This window comes from Lynx canadensis, chromosome D1 (assembly GCF_007474595.2).
Source record: "Lynx canadensis isolate LIC74 chromosome D1, mLynCan4.pri.v2, whole genome shotgun sequence".
Lineage (NCBI taxonomy): Eukaryota > Metazoa > Chordata > Mammalia > Carnivora > Felidae > Lynx > Lynx canadensis.
The window spans coordinates 6223320-6244215 of NC_044312.2; the positions used below are offsets into that span (position 1 = coordinate 6223320).

General features: G+C 40.9%; 1 protein-coding gene across 3 annotated transcripts in view; it reads left to right on the top strand.

Moving 5' to 3' along the window:
- The window catches only part of ELMOD1 (ELMO domain containing 1), a 40198-nt gene that overhangs the window by 10456 nt on the left and 8846 nt on the right, over window positions 1-20896 (top strand). The window contains exons 2-10 of one of the 3 annotated variants that reach the window (XM_032595003.1): window positions 897-1080; window positions 1439-1467; window positions 2693-2790; window positions 6577-6706; window positions 13344-13477; window positions 16109-16177; window positions 16680-16703; window positions 19577-19627; window positions 20739-20872. In XM_032595003.1, the coding sequence (XP_032450894.1) occupies window positions 936-1080; window positions 1439-1467; window positions 2693-2790; window positions 6577-6706; window positions 13344-13477; window positions 16109-16177; window positions 16680-16703; window positions 19577-19627; window positions 20739-20872 (814 nt within the window). In that variant the 5' untranslated portion in view covers window positions 897-935. The remainder of the gene's footprint in view (window positions 1-896; window positions 1081-1438; window positions 1468-2692; window positions 2791-6576; window positions 6707-13343; window positions 13478-16108; window positions 16178-16679; window positions 16704-19576; window positions 19628-20738; window positions 20873-20896) is intronic. The other 2 variants (XM_032595002.1, XM_030332962.2) reach the window with 2 other exon arrangements.

Genomic DNA, 20896 nt, shown 5'->3' on the forward strand with positions numbered 1-20896 from the left:
ATTCTGTCTCCCTCTCTCTCTGCCCCTACACTATTCACACTCTGTCTCACTCTCACTCTCTGTCAAAAAATAAACATTTAAAAAAGTTAAAAGTAAAAGTCAGCATAAAACACAAGTCCACATGTGCCAGAGATATAAGGACACGATTGGTGACTAGATACTTCCTGGTTTGTTGAGGAATTACTGGGCTGCTCTAAGGCAAACTTTGTTTAACGGGAGCCAAGAACAAGCTTGTCAAGAGGTGGAGTCAGGGGAAGGTTTAAATCAGAGAAAGTTGACGAACTGAAGGTCACCCTACTTGCTCAATGAACTTGCCTTCTGACAAGCGCGAGAAGCGGCAGCAGAGAAGACAGGTGGCACACAACCGAGTCCTCAAGGGGGACAACGGCGCCTAATGGAAAGCAGACAGGCGGGGGAGAGAATGAGAGCGAGGGAAGAGTCAAAGCAGGCACTGAGGAGGGGCTGCAAATGGAGCAGGGCCAGCTGAGGGGCTGTCTACAGCGGCGGGAGGCGAGTTCAGCCATGGCTCGTTCTTCCCCGTGGCTACGGGACAGGCAACTCCAAAACACAGACGTACTGTTTACATGGTACTGATTCATTTTCATGAGGTTTTTAGGCAAAGGTAAGAAAAGAAAGGATTCTTGGCTGTGTGTCCCCCTCGGTGTTTGGAATATCAAATTCAACCAGAATACAGGGCCTTCTAGAGTTGCCTGCAGTCATAGTAAGTGCATCCTCACAGACCGTGGGCTTCCCTCCCAAAAATGGGTTTTGTAGCTGTGCCAAGTAAAATAACACGGGAGCAGGGAAACGAATATGATTGCAAACCCAGAAGTCTAATGGTTGATTTTTTTCTGGGCTTTTCCTGCTGGTGGTGGCCGCTTTCCATTCTCTTCCAGAGTTCTATTGGAAGGGTGCTGTCTTTTGTCTTTGACAGAATGTTGTTCCAGGTGTGCCTGTATTTTTACTGTAAATTTTTGTGGCGCTGCCTAAAATTTGTAATGAGGAAGCTGACTGGAAGATGTGAACTGCAACGGATCTGTTACAGTACCAAGCCTGGGGCTTCCAGAACCATGAAAATCGGTGAGTATGAAACGAAGAAGTGAGCAAAATGTAAGCTTGATGGGATTGTGGGTGCAGCACGTTATATTTGTGTATGGTAATTTCTTCTGATAGAGAGGGAGAGAGAGAGGGAGAGCGCACACACACGCACAGGGGAGGGGCAGAGGGAGAGGGAGAGAGAGAGAATCCCAAGCAGGATCCGTGCCCAGCACGGAGCTTGTTACGGGGATCACTCTCATGACCATGAGACCATGACCTGAGCCAAAATCAAGAGTTAGACACTTAAGTGACTGAGCCACCCAGGTTCCCCTGTTTTTAGTAATTTTAAGCCCCTTGTAAATGTCATTTTTTCATGGCTTTTTTATTGTCACTTCTACAGAAACCTCACTGAGGGATTCAAAAAGCAAGGTAAGTGAAACCGTTTCTGTATTTTTCAACAACTTTTCACTTGGAGGCTTACCTCCATCATCAAAAAGTAAACGTTTTAACAAACAAATATATACCAATGGCAATGCAAACTGAGAAAAAAGATTGGTTTGCTCGTTACAAGCCATGATACTCTTGATGACACGAGAGCAGCCACTGAATGTGAATTTCTAGGCAGATTTATGACACAGTATGACTTCATTGTTGAATTCATCCTCTTTTTTAAAAAGTTTATTTTTGGGGCGCCTGGGTGGCGCAGTCGGTTAAGCGTCCGACTTCAGCCAGGTCACGATCTCGCGGTCCGTGGGTTCGAGCCCCACGTCAGGCTCTGGGCTGATGGCTCAGAGCCTGGAGCCTGTTTCCGATTCTGTGTCTCCCTCTTTCTCTGCCCCTCCCCCGTTCATGCTCTGCCTCTCTCTGTCCCAAAAATAAATAAACGTTGAAAAAAAAAATTTTTAAAAATAAAAAAATAAAAAAAAATTAAAAAAAAAAGTTTATTTTTTGAGAGAGAGGTAGGGTGAGCGTGAGCAGGGGAGAGGCAAAGCAAGAGGGAGAGAGAGAATCCCAAGCAGGCTCTGCACCATCAGCACGGAGCCCGATGTGGGGCTCGAACTCATGAAACACGAGATCATGACTGAGCCGAGATCAAGAGTCGGAATGTTAACTGACTGAGCGACCCAGATGCCCCAAATCACTTAATTTTATACTCAAAATTTCCCAAGAAAATCAGAGAAGCCACTATGCTAGCTATCACAGCATACAGTTAAGCATCCACATAAAAAAGAAAAATCTGGGTTTTTTTTCAAGATCCTTGAATATTATTATTTAATTTGATATCCTTAAGACTATGTGCTTCACTCACTCATAGGCATACTGCCCATTAACAATGGAAACCATATACACTGGGTCAGAAAAATAAGCTATAATGTTTCAATGTAAGGATCTTGAAAAAAATTAAATAGGACAAAAAACTTACGTATTTCTGTTTTATGTTAATTATCTTAATCAGGAAAATTGCACTCCCCCTATTGTGAAAATGTCTGATTTTCTAGAATTCAAACACTAAATCAATTTTTGCTTTTAGCTTAGTTCTAGCTTAGTCTTATTTAGAAGTTCTAAGCAAATACTTGAAGCCCCCCATCTAAAGAGACCCCGCTTAAGCCACTGATGCTCGTGACAAGGGAACTGACTGAAACGTGTTTTCCAGCTGCTGCAGACTTCCGTGAGTGTTCACCCTGATGCTATTGAAAAAACTATAGAAGACATCATGGAACTGAAAAAAATTAACCCCGACATAAATCCACAGTAAGAATGTATTTATGATGTAAACACAGAGCGCAGGGCACGCATTGAGTACTTCTGTAGAGCTGAGCTGGCTGGCATGCTCTCCCTCTCTGTGCCCCACCCCCACAATCATCTGCAATGTTTTTGACTTTCAGATGAAAAGTAAGGGGGAAAAGGTGCCTTTTTCATATTTGTAAACAGCAGCAAGTCTGTACTTTTGTCATGATTTATGCGTAGGCTTCTGAGATGCCATGAATGTGAGAAATCTGATGGATGCCCTACTATCAGAAGATGAAATCAGGGGAGCCCATTTAGCAGCAGTCGCTCCGTGCGACGCCTATTTTCAATGACCAGTAAATGTTCACCTTGTAAATGTGCCTGAGTGGATCTGCTCCATCAAAAATATTCCTCCAGTTTATGACAGGCTGATAATGTTGGCGACGGGTCTTAATGCTTGTCAAGGAGACTGGCGTGTGTGGGAGGGATAGATGGTTTTTATATGAAGCCTTTAGAACTTTGTGATTCAGTCATCTTATCTTGGAAATATTAAAATGCGTTTGGCATCGTACGTGATGTTTAAAATTAGCTTTATATTTTCCATTGGGTACAGGAGTTTCTCAGTGAAATTTTGGGCTAAGGATGTTGGGTAGAATAAGTTCTGGTGCAGGTATATTTAGAGACAGTTTAGGTAGGTAACAACCAACCTGTCTTTCGGATGGGATAGGCGGGAACTTCGCATGTTATCGCTGAGAAAGGCTTTTAATTGCTAAAGACGGGGAGCTGTGGTTGAAGGGAATGTCAGAGTGCGCTCTGTATAGGGCTGTCTCTTGGAGGGATTCTGGGGACTAACGGGGGCTCATCACAAAATTCCATCTCCACATGGTCTCCAGAGCATCTTTCCACAGACACTTCAGCTAATTGGGTGTCTGTTCCTTATTCAGTCATGAAGGGTGATTTAATTATACGGCAAATGTCTTTTTGAAACCTCTGACACATATTTTATTTCTTTGGGAAGGTAATAAGAAGGCAATTCATTATTAAACGAAGTTGAACCAAAAATTTAAGAGTGCGGTTGGGCATGAGGGATATGAGACTCACAATCATATTTGGAGACTGGGTTAGATTTAATAGCAGATCTTCTCTGTCTCTTCTGTGAAAGTTAGGTTTCATTCCAGAAGCATTTCCTTGCCCTCTATTCTTGTGATTTCCTTTGGGGGGGGGGAACCCTCATAAGCGGTAGCATGTGTGTTTACATCTCAGTATGGGCTTCAGTGCTTTTTTCTACACTGACATGACAAAATGTGATTTTTAGAAATTCAATTTCTGGAAAAAATCAGGAAATAGAAAAGGCTGAGGGAAATATTTTCTAATCTGTCAAGCCATTACTTCTTTAAACCGCACGTCTTTTTTTGATTTTAATTCCAGGGTAGTTAACATCCAATGTCCTATCAGTTTCAGGTGTACATTTTTTCGGTTGGTCTCATTTTTTCCCTTTGTTTGGTTTCTTAAATTCCATATACGAGTGAAACCATATGGTATTTGTCTTTCTCTGACTTTTTTAAAAGTTTGCTTGTTTATTTTGAGAGAGAGAAAGCAGGGGAGGAGCAGAGAAAGAGGGAGTCCCGAGAAGGCTCCACACTTTTAGCGCAGAGCCTGACATGGGCTCAATCCCATGAACTCTGGGATCATGACCCAAGCTGAGATCAACAGTCAGACGCTTAACCGACTGAGCCACCCAGGCGCCCCTCTCTGACTTATTTCACTTAGCATTATACTCTGTAGATGCACCCATGTTGTTGCAAATGGCAAGATCTCATCCCTTTTATGGCTGAGTAATACTCCACTGTCCGGATACCACATGTTCTTTATCCCTTCATCTGCAGGTGGACCCTTGGGCTGCTTCTGAAATTTTAACCACATTTGGTTTTAATTACATTTTTTTTCAAGTTGAAAAATGACTACAGTAAACATGGAATCGTCTCCTCTTGCTCCATCCCATTTTACTTCTCTCGCTCTCTTCCTCCAAATTAACTCTCCTCCCAGGCCTACGCTGATTCTCAAGGTGACCAGTGCCACTGTGCCCTTTTCCTAAATTTAAATCTGATTCGGTTTTCTTGGTGCTGTGGTAACGAATAATTATAATGGCCATTTCACTGAACATTCAGTTTTATTTAAGTTTTGCATTTGGGTTATCTGACCCTGCACTCTAAGTATGGAATAGGTATGCCACCCTAAGATGTGAAATTCTCTGTGGCTCCCAGTGTTAAACAATCTTTGAGCCACAAAAGTGAATGACCGTAAAGAAACTTACCAGGAATGCATAAATGTGAAACCCTACCTTTAGATTTAAAAACGCCATCAAACAAGCATGGGAGAATAATTTGCACGACAGTAGTTTATGTGAACAAGGGTCTTGGTGACTATTTAGCCACCTGTTGGATAAATTTGTTCTGTGACTACTTAAGGAGACGGTGTTTCACCTGCTGTGTTGTGATCACAGAAAGTAGCTAGTGATCCTCTGTGTATCACACTTGCCGGACTGTTTTCTGTCTGGGTGATATGTTTTAAGGGGGCCGTTATTCAAACAGTATCCATTCAGAGAAGACTGTGCAAGATGGTAAAACATGTGAAAACCGTGTCCCATGAGAGGGAACTGAAGGAATAGGGCACTTTTTTTTAGCACTGAAGATCAGGCTACAAGGGAGAATCGCTGTCTTAAACAGTCGTGGCAGGGAAAGTTGGAAATTAATTTCCTCAGAGAACAAACTTTGAACCACCTGGTAACAAGGAAGGCACATTTTGTTTCAGCGTGAGAAAAAGGCTTCAGACAAAGAGCGAGTCAGAATGGAGTGGGAAGTTTTGTAGTCAGCTTTTCCTCTTGGCTTTGCCTCATCTGCCAGGGATGCTCCCAAGAAGAAGCGCTTTTGTCGTTTTGTGTTGTTGTTGTGAATTTTCTTACCACTAAGGGCTGACACTCTCTCACACACATGTAAGGTGCTTCTGATTACAGCCTCCTGGTGGGGGGCAGGGCAAATGGGTCCCTACGAACTCATGATCACTTATATTTTCTACATCTTACTTAAATCACCTGCAAAAAGAACTCCCTTGTTTTTTAAACCATATTGTTGCAACTTGGCTTAAGAAATGGCCGGAATGAGACGAAACTTTTAGCCAAGTTCTTCAACTGTCTATCCATGTGGAGCTTTGGTAAGAAACTGTGCTTCTACTCAAGTAAGAAGTGGTTATGAGACCAGCACAGGAAATGTTACATTCCTTTATTTTTCTAAATCAACTAAGTATGGCTCTATGTTGAAAGAAAAAAAAGAAAAAGAGAAAGAAAAAAGGAAAGGAAAGGAAAGGAAAGGAAAGGAAAGGAAAGGAAAGGAAAGGAAAAGAAAAAGGGAGGAAGGGAGGAAGGAAGGAAAGAAGGAAGGAGAGAGAAGGAAAGAAAGAAAAACTGGGCTTCAATTAAATATATCCCGTGTGACTGAGGGTTGATGGAGGGAGGTGGGTGGGGGATGGGCTAGATGGGTGATGGGCACTGAGGAGGACACTTGTTATGATGAGCACCGGGTGTTGTAGGCACTGGATTCTACTCCTGAAACCAATGCTGCACTGTATGCTAACTAACTAAAATTTAAACAAAAATGTGAAGAAAATAACTACATGAATAAATACATCCCATGTGAAAATTTCCTCCATTTTATATCATGAAAAGTCCTATTATGCACACAACCAGTGAACAAATGCTAAAATATCTGTTTTGTTTTTCCTCACGTGTGTTTCTTCTGTTTTTGAACACCTTAGGCTGGGAATCTCTCTTCAGGCGTGCCTCCTGCAAATTGTTGGCTACAGAAACCTCATTGCAGATGTGGAAAAACTGCGCAGAGAACCGTATGATTCTGATAACCCCCAACATGAAGAAATGCTGTTGAAGGTTAGACCTCGAACGTATTTCAGTCCTTCACTTAGGTCAGCTGACGTCCACCAAGCACCTGCCAAGTGCTAGACGCTGCTCAGACGGGGAGGGTACAAAGATGACTAAGACGTGGGCACCGTGCCTGGTTGGTAAAGCCTACTTTTCTTGCTGGTTCAGATGTGGGAGGTAAATTCTTCCCGAGAAAACTCATGGGAGAAGTTAAATGTAAAGTCCCTTTTTTTTTTTTTTTTTTGGTAATCTGAGAGCATCTCAGGTGATTTCTCTGAGCTCTTGTATCTGGCTCACGTTTAGGCTGTTTAGCTGTACTGAAAGCCAGGAGGAGAAATAGCACTTGTCCAAGAGTGACCTGGGATTTCCATTTATGACTTTTAATAGACATCAAAGAAGATGAAGTTGGTTTCTGCTTTGGCAATAGCCCTCCTGGGAAATTACCTAAGATCTTATTGCTGATTATTTATTCATGTAGCTCGGAGAGTATTAGAAGAGGAGGTTAAGGTTTATACCTGGTTTATTAAAACTGCTAGAAGAACAATATACAGGGGCGCCTGGGTGGCTCAGTCGGTTAAGCGTCCGACTTCGGCTCAGGTCACGATCTCACTGTCCATGGGTTCGAGCCCTGCGTCAGGCTCTGTGCTGACTGCTCAGAGCCTGGAGCCTGTTTCAGATTCTGTGTCTCCCTCTCTCTGACCCTCCCCCATTCATGCTCTGTCTCTCTCTGTCTCAAAAATAAATAAATGTTAAAAAAAAATTAAAAAAAAAAAAAGAAGAATATACAGTTCTGGCTGTCCAAGTAAAAACTTAAAAATCTCATATGATCTGACAGTGCGTTATGAAATACCAATAAAACTTGACCTCAACACTGAATCTGGAGCTTAAGAAATTAAGACCAACCTTCAGAACTATTCATCTAAAATATTTTCTCAATTCACTTCTGAAAACAGATGCTTTTTAAGATGGAGTGCTTCCTTGTCTTTGCTAGGATACAAAAAGACACTAACAAAATTGGAAGAAAACATTTGGTTAGCTGCCTTAACTTTATTTTATTGAAAAGTGTCACTAGGAGCTGTAATTTTAAGAATGTATCCTGGCGTGTTTTTGTGTATATAAATACGTAAGCAGATGACTCACTGGTCTCTGCTAATTTGTGCTGTATCTGATGTGAATCCCTAAAGCTAAAAGAAGCTTCATTCTTTGCAGGAGTTTTCTTCTTCCGTTTCTGCTCTGCTTAAATTTACCTAACCTACTGGGCTAAATAAACTTCATTTCCTTTTATTGCCTTTTTCATTCTATGTTCCGATCGAAGTAGTCAAGTTCAATTAAAATGACTTCAAGGTGAGAAACGAGGTGAATGAAAGAGAAACAAGACGGTGGAATTAACAGAGTGGCCACAAGCAGCTGAAGGCTTCCTTAGAGTGCCGCGATGCCTTCAGACTCAGACATCTGGGTGCCTGCGGTGCTCTGTCTTAGCCGATCCGTTGTGTGTGTGCCTGCTATACTGTCTTAGCCGATCCGTAGCGTGTGTGTGCTGGCACATAGCAGGTTTTCAACAAATACAGGTGAATGCATGAATCAGTGTGGTTCACTGGATACTAAAAGTCAAGAACGTTTATGACGTACCTTTCATCTCTGGTCATGATTTGATTCTGTATGTGTTATTTTTTATTGTCACAGCTGTAAGAGGTAAGCAAGGTGATGGTTTGTAACTTTACAGCTTAGCAGACTACAAGCATTTCAGTCCAGACTCTGATCCACACAGCCAGTAGGCTACAAACAAGGACTGTCCACTATTGTGCCAGGCACTTTGAGGAAAGGCATCTTTTTTACGCTTAAGTGGCTTGCAAGCGAACTTGGGACATACTATGCATCTACAAAAAATCACTAAACCCTATCCAGACAGATCCCTCAAAATATCTCTTAAATGTTTTCCATGCCCACCAGCTTATTCTAGCATCATCTCCAGCTTGGGTTGTTACAGTAGCCTTTTAATTCTGCCACTAAGTGTTAGCTTCCTCCCCTCCGTCTTCTAAAACACTGCTGGAGGGATTGTCTAGTCATGTGATTCCCTCGGTTAAAAACTTCAGCTTCCCTGTGTCTGCCAGAATAAATCCCATGCTTCTTAACGTGGCATTCTGGGCCCTTTCCGATCTATTTCTCCAAGCTGTATCTCCTGTATCCCCCACACTCAGTCATTCAGCTGACCCAGAACAGGCCATGCCATCCCATACACCCAGGCATTTGCTCATGCGGTTCCCTCTATTACCTATTCTCACCACAAAAGCCAGCTCTTTTTAGAAATCCTTATTCGTTCAGTTTTGAAATCTTCTCCAGTCTCCCCAGGAACACCTCGGAGTGGGATCTTTGTGGTCTTCTTCGGTTTATTCACATTCCAAGTATGATAATAAAAACCGTAATCATAAAACATTCAGTGAATGTTTAGCACATGTTAACCTTTACAGTAAATGTTTTACAACATCATTTCATTTGATGGTCACAATAACCTCGTGGTGAGATACTGCCATTATCCCCATTTTCAGATGAGGAAAATGAGGCTGGGCAGTTAAGTACTGCGCAAGCTCACGTGGTAAGGAAGGGCTCCACGCTGCCTCTCAACGGAGGACCCATGTCTTCTTCCCATTTGTATTTCCAGAGGCTGGCCCATGGTTTGTGTTTAACTACCTGATATTGGCGTCTTTATCTTTAAAATGGACAATACCCTTGTTACCTACTCCATAAAACTTTTAGGGCAAGAGTCAGCAAACTAAAGCCTGTGGGCCAAATGTGGCTGCCACCCTTCTTTGTAAATAAAGTTTTGTTGGAACATGTCCACTCATTGATGTACGTATGGTCTGTGGCTGCTTCTGTACGACAATGGCAAAGTGAAGTAATTGGAGAGTGACCATATGGCCACCAAAGCCTAAAATATTTAATATCTGGCCCTTTACAGACAAAGTTTGCCAACCTCTGATTTAGAAGCTCTGGTAATATATTAGCCATATTGTTTAAGTGCTCTGACTTATAAACGTGGGAGACCATCATCAGTGCTTATACTCAGAGTCTTAAAGTATAAAAAAATCTGGATTTTAGGATCATTTAAACATTGGCTGAGACAAAAATGAAAAACATCACCTTATGTTCACACAGCACTGTCCCTATGAGCTATTCAAATGGACATTTCTATTAAACATTTGCTAAACCACATAAATAATAAAGGGAAATTTTTATGTGGATTCATGTACCTAATAGAAAAAAATATAGCCTAGAATTGAAAGATCCTCTCTTGTTGGGAAGAGATAATCCCATGGTGGCCTTGGTGAGAAGCGGCTTCTCCTCGAATGAATGGGTGGACAGACAAACGGCTTGTCCTTGCTCTTCTTTTTTTTAAGTGTCTAGGTATTTTGAGAGAGAGAGAATCCAAGCTGTCAGTGCAGAGCCCAATGCAGGGCTCGACCTCATGAACCGTGAGATCATGACCTGAGCTGAAATCAAGAGTTGTATGCTTAACAAACTGACCCACGAGCACCCCTGCCTTGCTGTTCTGCAGCAGACCTAAGTAAGACAAGGAGAAAGTGCTGAAACAAGCTTGTGTCAAAGGCTCAGTGCAAAGAGAACAGAGTTAAGCAGAGCCAGGGCCGTGACAGAGGACGGTGTGACTCAGAGTGCAGCGTCCACACCCAACGTGTCGTCTGGCACAGGAATCACCCCCTCTGTCTCTGGTCTCCGGCCCTGGCAAGTGGCTTCGTAGTAACTCCACTCCCAACAGCACAGTTTAGATGGCCGAGTTCCTCAGAGCACCCCTCATCAGAGGCCCCACTGCCTTCATTCAGATTTCTGGTCAGCTCCCGACATGCCAGAAATGACCTCATCCTTCAGGGCCACCCTGCCTCCTACCCTTACTTTTTCAGAGAATAGCCTGTCTATCGGAAGGGAATCCAGTAGCTCAAGTATTCTCACAGGAAATATACCCATGGTAGCACTTTATATAAGTACTTTAGCATAATCGACTTTTCATTTTCTGAGAAAGTGACCCTTATTAAAGCAGATAGGATTAAGAACATAATTAAGAACACTTTTTAGCCATTAGTCCAATCTGTCATGATACATAAAATTATTAAAGTGGAATTTCTTTTTTTTTTTTTTTTAATTTTCTTAACGTTTACTTATTTTTGAGACAGAAAGAGACAGAGCATGAACGGGGGAGGGGCAGAGAGAGAGGGAGACACAGAATCGGAAACAGCCTCCAGGCTCTGAGCCGTCAGCACAGAGCCCGACGCGGGGCTCGAACTCACGGACCGCGAGATCGTGACCTGGCTGAAGTCGGACGCTTAACCGACTGCGCCACCCAGGCACCCCGGAATTTCTTTTTTAAGCATTTTATTATTCAAACTTCTTACTCCCCTAAACTAAGTATTGCCCCAATGAATGAGGTTTATAACCTACCTATAGAAATGAAATGTTTGCTTTTGCCATTTCACTCTACTCACTCAGTGAAACCAGAGATTTTTAAACTGTGTAGGGCCCTGAGATTACTTCAAATTATTAGTCAAATGAATGTGATGAGCTTTACAAACTGTTTCCCTTTGTTCTTGCTTTTTTCATTGTGATAGCAATCAAATCAGTTCCTAGAGGAAAAAGAGACCTTTTCTCTCATTTTTTAGTACTCTTTTGTTGAACTCAAACATTTTCTGTCTTGATGAATGCAGAGCACTGGCAAATTCTCATCTGGGTGTTATAAGACAATTTCTTATGCTCATGTTTGCTACTTTGCTTTCAAGGGTGATAGATATACTTTCTTTCCTCTGAAATTTTTCTCTCAACCTTTATTTTTTATATGTTTATTTATTGGCGGGGAGGGGGGCAGAGAGTGAGGGAAAGAGAGAAAATCCCAAGCAGCCCCCAGGCTCAGCACCAAGCCCAACACGGGGCTGGATCTCACAAACCTTGAGATCATGACCTGAGCCAAAATCAAGAGTCAGACACTTAACCCACTGAGCCGCCCAGGAGCCCCTCTCATAGTTCAGACTGCATCCATCTGTTGTGCTACTAACATAATGTATCCCTTGAATTCTATCTTTTTTGGTTAGTGTTTCCCTTCATTGAATATTACATTCTATACTGTGTCAGATATGTGACAATTTACTATAAAGGAAGCTGCTTGTGTATTACTGTTCTCTATAGGATTTAAAATCCACATAACACAGAAAAAACAATTTCGAAGTTGAATTATGGAGGTGCCTGGGTGGCTCAGTCAGTTGAGTGTCCGACTTCAGCTCAGACCATGTCAGATCAGCTGTCAGCCTGTCGGTGCAGAGCCCAATTTGGATCCTCTGTCACCCTCTTTCCATGCCCCTCCCCTGCTCATGCTCTCTCAAAAAATAAAAAACATTTTTAAAAAGTTATGTCTGAAATACTAATATGAAAATTTTACATTTGTATTTGTCCCTGTCATAATAAAGATAAAATATAAAGTATTATTAATAGTCTAAATTTGCTTATATGCCCATCTCTATGTATTTGAACTAATAGTGTGAGCATTATGTATTTATACGGCTGTAGGTCTCTTTCTCAAGTAATAGTATGTGCTAAATCTATCTTTCTATAGAAAACCTAGAAAAATAGAACCAGTTTAAGAAGAGCATAATGTTTAAAGTTTGTATTTGTCAATTAATATATAACTGGAATCAAAATTCCCTTTGGTAACTCTGAAAAATGGTCATATATTTTGAGGTTTGTTCGCGAACATGACTGATCTTCCTTCATCCGGTAGATGACACTTAGATGTCATCTACTTAGTAGATGACTTACTGTCCCCTCTGTTATAGGTGAGAAATGAAACTCAAGTCAGCCCACTTTTCTTTTGGTTAATAATGCTACGAAAAATTTTGCTATAGAGTTAGATAGCAATTTTCTGATAATTTAAATAATACATGGCCTCAAATTTTTCCCTTTTTGCCCTTTACCTTCACTCTCTTAAATATTTTTGAGGACCTTTTGTGGGAGATTATATAGTTCTATTTTTTATTAGAAATTAAATCAGAGGGGTGTCTGGGTCGCTCAGTCGGTTAAGTGTCTGACTTCAGCTCAGGTCATGATCTCGCAATTCGTGAGTTTGAGCCCCGCGTCGGGCTCTGTGCCGACAGCTCGGAGCCTGGAGCCTCCTTCGGGTTCTGTGTCTCCCTCTCTCTCTGCCCCTCCCCCACTCATGCTTTCTCTGAAAAATGAATAAACTTTAAAAAAAAAATTAAATCAGAAAGATGGAAAACGCTAAAATATAGATGGACACATTCCATAACTACCAGGGTAATGACATCATCACATGTCATGTAGCCTCTGGAAAATTCCACTATATACTCATAAGAGAGGGAAAAGGCAAATAACCTCTTGGTTTTATTATGACATGGTCTTTACTTCCCAGACGCCTTCAGAAGGTCTTGGAGTCCCTCCCAGGGGCCTTCAGACCACTTTGAGAACTCCTGCCACAGATAACTGAAATACGGTGAAACCTTTAACTATACCATATTTGCATACATTCAGCTTTGTAAAGTTCCTTCTTCAGATACCGAGTACAAAATCTGAGCCAATGGGAAAGAGGATTTGTGTTTGTATCAACAGGCTAATTTTCTGTCTTGTCTTCCAGTTATGGAAATTCTTGAAGCCTAATACTCCACTGGAATCTCGGATTTCTAAGCAATGGTGTGAAATTGGCTTCCAAGGTGATGATCCTAAAACAGATTTTCGAGGAATGGGACTTCTGGGCCTGTACAATTTGCAGTAAGTAAATGGAGAAGGGTCAAGTATTAAAAAGTGATGTTGGGGCACCTGGGTGGCTCAGTCGGTTGAGCGTCCGACTTGGGCTCAGGTCATGATCTCGCAGTCCGTGAGTTCGAGCCCCGCGTCGGGCTCTGTGCTGACAGCTCAGAGCCTGGAGCCTGTTTCAGATTCTGTGCCTCCCTCTCACTCTCTGCCCCTCCCCCACTCATGCCCTGTCTCTCTCTCTCTCTCTCTGTCAAAAACAAACATTAAAAAAAAAAATTTAAAAAGTGATGTTGTGGTCACGTGCAAATGATAAAGTTATTAGTTCCAAAAGCCACCACACAGAAAACTCCAAGAAAACACTGACGTCCTCAGATAACTCAGGTTCCTAAACGTCGAAGAGGTGCTTCCATCTTCCTTTTCTTTGGCAGACTCTATTGTGTTTTATAAGTGGATCTCAAATGTTTTTATTTTTAATTTTCTTTTACGAAAAGTTGAAGTATGTACAAAACCACACGGAAGACTCGAGAACCCCTTGCGCTGCCCACGTGCAGTAATTATCAGGGTCTGAAATACCCACAACGCTCATTCTTTTGGCAGAAGCACAGTAACGAAAATGCTGTACCTGTCACTTCACCCTCATATTGCAATAGGCAGCTCTAAAACAACCCGTATTCACCTTATATTAACAATGACTCTTTGGTGTCATCTGTACCCAGTCCATATTTCCCAGCTCTCTCAAAAAAGCCAAAAATGTCTTTTTATGGCCGTTTTCTCCTAATCTGGTTCCATACAAGATCCATACACATGGCACTTAGTTATTATGTGTCTCCCCATGTGCCTTTTCCTTTTGCCCCTCCCCAGGGTCACTAACTTGTGCAAGATTCCAGGTCAGCCATCCTCTAAAATGTCCCATGGCCTGTATTTCCTGAAAACTGGAGGTATCTGGAAAGGCCTGTGCTGAGTTGGATCAGAGGAATCACAGCCTGATGTCTCCATTGTAAAAGTCCCCCCCATCAGCCCTTTATCTGAGCATCTCATCTTTCACTGATAGTCACTGGACCAGTTAATTAACTGTGTAAAAAGTGCTTTTCCAATCCTGTGATTCTTCCCCACAGTTGTTGGCTGGAATTCTGTAAAGACTCAGTTTCCTTCATCAACTATGGTTATTTAGTTTCTCTAAAATAGAGGCAAGACAGATGCTCAGTTTTTCTATTTAATTGACAATGTTCAGAGTGAGGAAGGAGTTGGGGCCCTAATTCCCTTGTTAGTGATCAAAAAAAAATTTTTTTTGCTTTGGTTTTTAAGTATCATTTTTAATTCCTGGTTCTTATATGTTTATTATAATTCAAATAATAGTGCTCATCATTTTTTCATGTTTAAATTAAGTCATATGTAGTCATTATTTTTCAAGCCAAAGGGAGTCCTTTTAAGTTGGCTCTTTGTCCTTTGCTAGCATCCTATTAGTGAGGATAGTAATGTATTTTTAAAAGAAACTAAGCCTGAGGTGCCTGGGCGGCTCAGTCGGTTAAGCGTCCGACTTCGGCTCAGGTCATGACCTCACGGTCCGTGAGTTCGAGCTCCGTGTCAGGCTCTGTGCTGACAGCTCAGAGCCCGGAGCCTGCTTCGGATTCTGTGTCTCCCTCTCTCTCTGCCCCTCCCCCACTCACACTCTCTCTCTCAAAAATAAATAACCATTAAAAATGTTTTAAATAAATAAATAAAATTAAACACCTCTGTAAGATAAGCCACCGTAAGCAAAGTGAAAAGACGAGCCAAGGCCGACACTCACATAAGTGACAGTATCCTGATCTGTACGGTTACTTAGTTGTCTGAAGACATCTTTAGATATGCTGCACCAAAAAACAGGAAACGTAGATGGCCAACAAAAGTATGAAAAAAGGCTCAATTTCATTAATAATGAAACTATGTATCAAAACTGCTGACTGTGGTTTGAACTTTTCTGAGAGAACATTCAAGAGCTTGTTTTAGGCTTCTGATTTATGTGGGAAATACGTACACATGAAATTAAACAACATATGCTAGCATTTTATTCTGTTACTGCCATTATGAAGTACTTGCTGTGATGCGTTTTAGAAGGTATGTCACTTGGTGTATTTTTAGGAAATTTCATTGCCCTTTGCCCCCAGGGTGGAATTTTGCGTTTAGCACCAGGAGATATTGTCCATCCATCCAGAATTCAAATACCCCGTGACTATTCTCCAAGAAGAATGCACTTGAAACACATGGTCTCTCACCTCCTCTATTCTCTTCCTCTCTCGGCCCCTTGGCCGTCGCAGCCCCTCCGCGTGTCCCTCCCTTCAGGCCACTTCTGCCTTCCGAGGAGCTTCATTCCGCCCCCCTTGTCCATGACCCTTCTTACTACAAATATCCTTTGCTCCCTGGGGAAAGGCAATGATCGTAACTCAAATTTCAAACCTACCAGATACGTTCCTAAATCTAAGTGGGTTTTACAACTACCCTACTCTACTGTCATTATATTTGGGAAATTCTGTTATGAAAAGCTGTCTCTTCTCTGGAAGAGCTGAAGCAAGTGGTAAACTCGGAGTGCAGCACGTCCCAACACTGGATTAAAACGAGTGCATCAGGCAGGAACAGAGCTGTGGTTTTCTTTCCCTCCAACCGCAGGTATTTTGCGGAAAGGGACGCCGCGGCCGCCCAGCAGGTCCTCTCTGACTCTCTTCATCCAAAATGCAGGTAATTGCTGAAAATCAAAGCTGGACGAGGCTTACGGATTAGGCAGAAGGAACTTCTCCTTCACGGATAGGTCGGTGAGATTCTCAGGAGCGTCACCCCACCGGAAGTGAGGCTTCAAGCTCTTTCAAATGAGCCCTCTGGACAAATACTGAATAGGAGGGTTAAACGTGCAGGTACTCAATCCCTCCTGGGATTCAGGAGGGAAAGTGGCACCGTGCGAGTGAGATAAGTATTTAAAGGACTGATAACAGTGCTGGTGCCCAGAGGATTAAAGAGGCGGGCGTGGAAGAAGGAGAGAGAGGAGTCTGGAAGCAGTATTTCAGAGACCAGGGAGCATGATGGGGGAACAGAGGGGAGAGTGGGAGTCATGAAGTCAGGGGCCCAGTGAGAAAGTCTAGAATGCTGAGGCTTTTTTAGTTTTCTTGGTAAAAATCTAGAGTCTAAATATTTTACATTTTCATTTACCTTCCTAAACTTTTTTTCTTTAACTGATTACATGAAGGGATATCACTAAAGAGGAAACAAGGTATTTTTTGTTTGCTTTTGTGTTTTGTTGCTTTTATTTCATTTTAGAATAAGTATTAGTAAGAATTTTAACAGCCGTACAAATTCATAAAAAATTTTTCAAAAAAAAAAAACATTTCCCAACTTTTTATCTAATGTACTTCATTATATGTGGGTTGAAGGAAAACCACGGTAGACAAACCCAACAGAAAATTTCAAACAGCCCTCTATGGCCATGGCTCTATCTGGTTGCAGAAGCATGTCAAACACTCTGCCTCAGGGCTGAACACATCTCCACACGTGCTCCCACCTCCTATCCTCCCCAGAGAGGGACATTTTACGTGGGAGTTTTGTTGCATTGAGCAATTCTGCTCTTCGAGTAATCTATTTCTAATTTCGTTATTAAATATTTAAGTCTTATAAACAGTAGTTATTGTATACACTTACTGTATGTAAGCAGTTCTGAAATTTTGCAGCCATGTGTTTGTATCACTTCTTTCTCCTCAGCATGCCAAGTTGCTTGTTAGTGTTCATATTTAATAAATAAATGCAAAATTTTATCAGACCGTTCTCAAAAATTCAAAAACAGGTTGACTTTGCCCCCACCACCTTACTATTATACTTATTCTAGCTTCATTTGCCTCAGGTTCATTAAATAACACTATACTTTCTGATTTATATTTATAATCTTTTTATAAATTACATTTTCATTTTTTTTTACCTTTTACTTACTTTGAGAAAAACAGTAAAATCACTTAGCTCTTTCCTGATATATTACAGGGTTAAAATCAAGCTATTTAAATTTTTTAACTAGATTTTCTGAATTGCATATTTCTGTAATGTATAGACCCTGAACTCCATCTAATTAAAATTGTCTGGGGAGTCTGCATATAGACTCAGGTATTCCCCAAAGACCATCAGCAAAAAACACATGAATCCTCCATGGTCTTTGGGAAGTGACAAGAAGCTTAAAATATTTTTGGATTAATCATTAAAAGGTGATGAATTTTATCTGTGAGACATTCTCAAAGAAAGACTTTATATAGTTTTATCTCTTGTGTCAGCCAGCAGAGAGGATGTATTTGAGAGTTTGTGTGAATACTCTTATTTAAGAAGAGACGTGTGTGTGTGTGTGTGTGTGTGTGTGTGTGTATACATGTACATAAAGCTACTGTGCTTTTGTCCCTTAAGCTATCATAAAATTGAGGAGATGATGTTCAAATATTAATCAATTCAAATTGGTGGTAAATGTCAGTAAACACAAAACAGAATGTTTGGGAAATGCCACTATCCTTCATCAGTGTCAAAAATAGGTATATAATGACGACTTGTGATAGCAATGTAGGTTGTGTGAGGCCCTGAATCTATTAGGCATTCGGCAGCAATATCTATTAAGGAAAGCTCTCTCCCGTCTATCCTTCAGCAAGCATTACACATCGTTATCATTGCCCTTGTAAACCTCCATCTATTGAGTCCCACAGTAGCTTGAGGGATATAAGTAGATTCAAGTTTACAAGGAGAATTTTGACTGTTTGATTATTTGTTGTTGTGTGTTTCTTGAAGAAAGGGATTCATTCCGTTTGGGCCAGGGTATCCTCAGTAATCAACGTAAGTGGAGGGCATTTGGCCTTTCTTATATTTCCAATGCAGAGAGATTTCATTTAACACAGAGACACTGTGCATAAAGCTTCGTTAAGAGAAAACACGTGCTTATAAATTTGTCTATATAAAGTCTCTTAAATTTCACACCTAATTCATTTTAGTTGGATGTGAGTCGTTTAAGTAAAAAATCTCCTCATGCCTTTTTGGCTGGTTGGTTGATTGGTTAGTACACGGTTACACTTTAAAAAGAGGTGGCATATTTTAACATGAATTAAAGGCAGTTTCTCTGAATTACAGCCAGTCATTTACAGAGTAGAAAGTCCACAGAGTTAAATGTCAACTTTGTATCATGTTTTTGTGGTCTTTCACTGTGTGTCTTACATGTGTGTCTTTTAGTGTAGTGTTTGCAGTGTATTCTAGAGAACCCTGCTTAGATAGAAGCTAAATGTTCCTAACTCTAGTTTTAAAATGTTATTTAGTTCAAAGGCTAACCACATTTTCTAGTGTGAAATGAGGATTACGTTAGCCACAAAGAAAGTGGGACGTGGGTCCCGCTTACAAAACAGTGGCGGCACGGAGTGGGGGAGAATAGGGAGGACTGCCAAGTCCACAAGCTAAGGGAAGGCAAGGCAGGATTTTCAGAATGCATCTGAGAGGGCCCTCTCTACAGTCTTAGCCAGAAGCCCAGATTATAACACGGATTACGGTGGAACTGCTACAGGTTAGCTGCCTTAGTTTAGCCAGAGGCCTTGCCATAGCACTTGTCAGAGTTTGTAAAGCCTACATACCCTTCCCTCCCCCCACTGCCTTCCTTCCCTTCACTAGTTCACTACTTCTTTAATCAATAAACATTTATTTGGCATCTACTGTGAGCCAGACATCACAAATAAGACTGACTAGGATAAATGCCATGAAATAAAACCAAAGGAGATGCAGTGGGGAATCGTGACAGAGCAAGGGAGCATCGGAAGACACACATCCCAGGCAAAGGTTCATGGAGAAAGTATCGTTTGATAATTAACGATCCCGTAAAAAAGTCCCTTCATGTTTGGCCTTAAGGACTCTCTCCCACTGCTGCACTAAAGAGAATAGGGGATAAGTAGCAGGGCTTTAAATAATCCCATTTCTGAGATCTACATAAATTATATTGTGGATTTTTAATTGAGAACATTTAAATTGATTAGTGTTTGATAACTGAGTTACAGACATCCAGTCAACAGTTTTAGTATAAGCATTCCAAGAGAACAAGGACCAAGTAGAGATTAAAGCTTATTTCTTTACTCATTTATTCAGCAAATTCAGCAAAGCGGAATGGGAGAAGAAAAGGATGGATAAAGCAATTGGGTGAGTGTGGGATTTCATTCATATATAGAGGTTGTCAGTTGGAACTAGAACCGGAACAAAAATGTCCTAAGAACACTGTAAAGGACGACAAAGATGACGAGTGTCCTGATGGAAACACATCACCCAGGTGAACTTTTAAAAGGATGTGTTTATATGTGTTTGGATCTATTTGTATGGTTCTATGGCACTATTTTCGCCTTTGGCCAAGTGACAATATTTAAAATGTTAAACTATATGCACACGATTTTCAGAAACCATCATTTAGAATTGGGCTTCGTAGTTTTAAGGATTTTTATCAAGTATCAATTTATTGATTATATAAATTTACTTTAGAAGTCTTTTTTTAAATTCCCCTTTGCATTCAAAAATATTGCTGAATGGAGAACTCCCTTTTTTAATGTGATGGATTTGTGTTACTCTGAGACTTAAGTACTCAGTTCCATTTAATTTTTGATATGCATGTAGAAACGGAACTAGGAAATATACCGAGTGCTAAGATACTTAAATTCTCCCCCATCTTAAAAGTAATATATAACTCATTATGGAAAATCTAGAAAATATAGAAAGTAAACAAAAAAATATCACCTCAATCTTATTACTCTAAGATACCACAGTAATATCTGGTGGCATTTCATTCTCGCCTGTTTTTTGTGCACATCTGTGTGTATATAATAAAACCTGGCTTGTTTTATACATACTGTTTCCTACTGAAGTAGTCTTTAGAAATATAGTATTTATTGGCTGTAATATATCATAAGAGATTACCACAACTTATTTCACCAATCACCTTTTTTAGAATATGTGAATAGCTTCCATGTCTTTGCCATTATAAATAATGCTATAATGAGTACCCTTGGGTATAAAGCTCTCAGTTTCAGATTTTTTTCTCTTATATATTTAGAAATAAAATTACCCAATCAAAGCATATGGATTCTTAATTCCCTTGGTTACATTACTGGTATTTTGATAAGTTACGAAATTCAGGGTAAAGATAGGATAGAGAGGGAAGGCCAACCTTCCAATCTGATATCTTATAAGTCATTTAAAAATTAGGTTATATTTTTCAATGCTTATGTGACACACAGTTGGTTTTGTGGTTTACGCTTTACAGGTACTCATTTGCAATTGTGGGCATCAATATAACTGATCTGGCGTATAATCTACTGGTGAGCGGAGCGCTAAAAACTCACTTCTACAACATTGCCCCAGAAGCTCCAACACTGTCTCATTTCCAGCAAACATTTTGTAAGTGTCCTACTGCTTAAACAG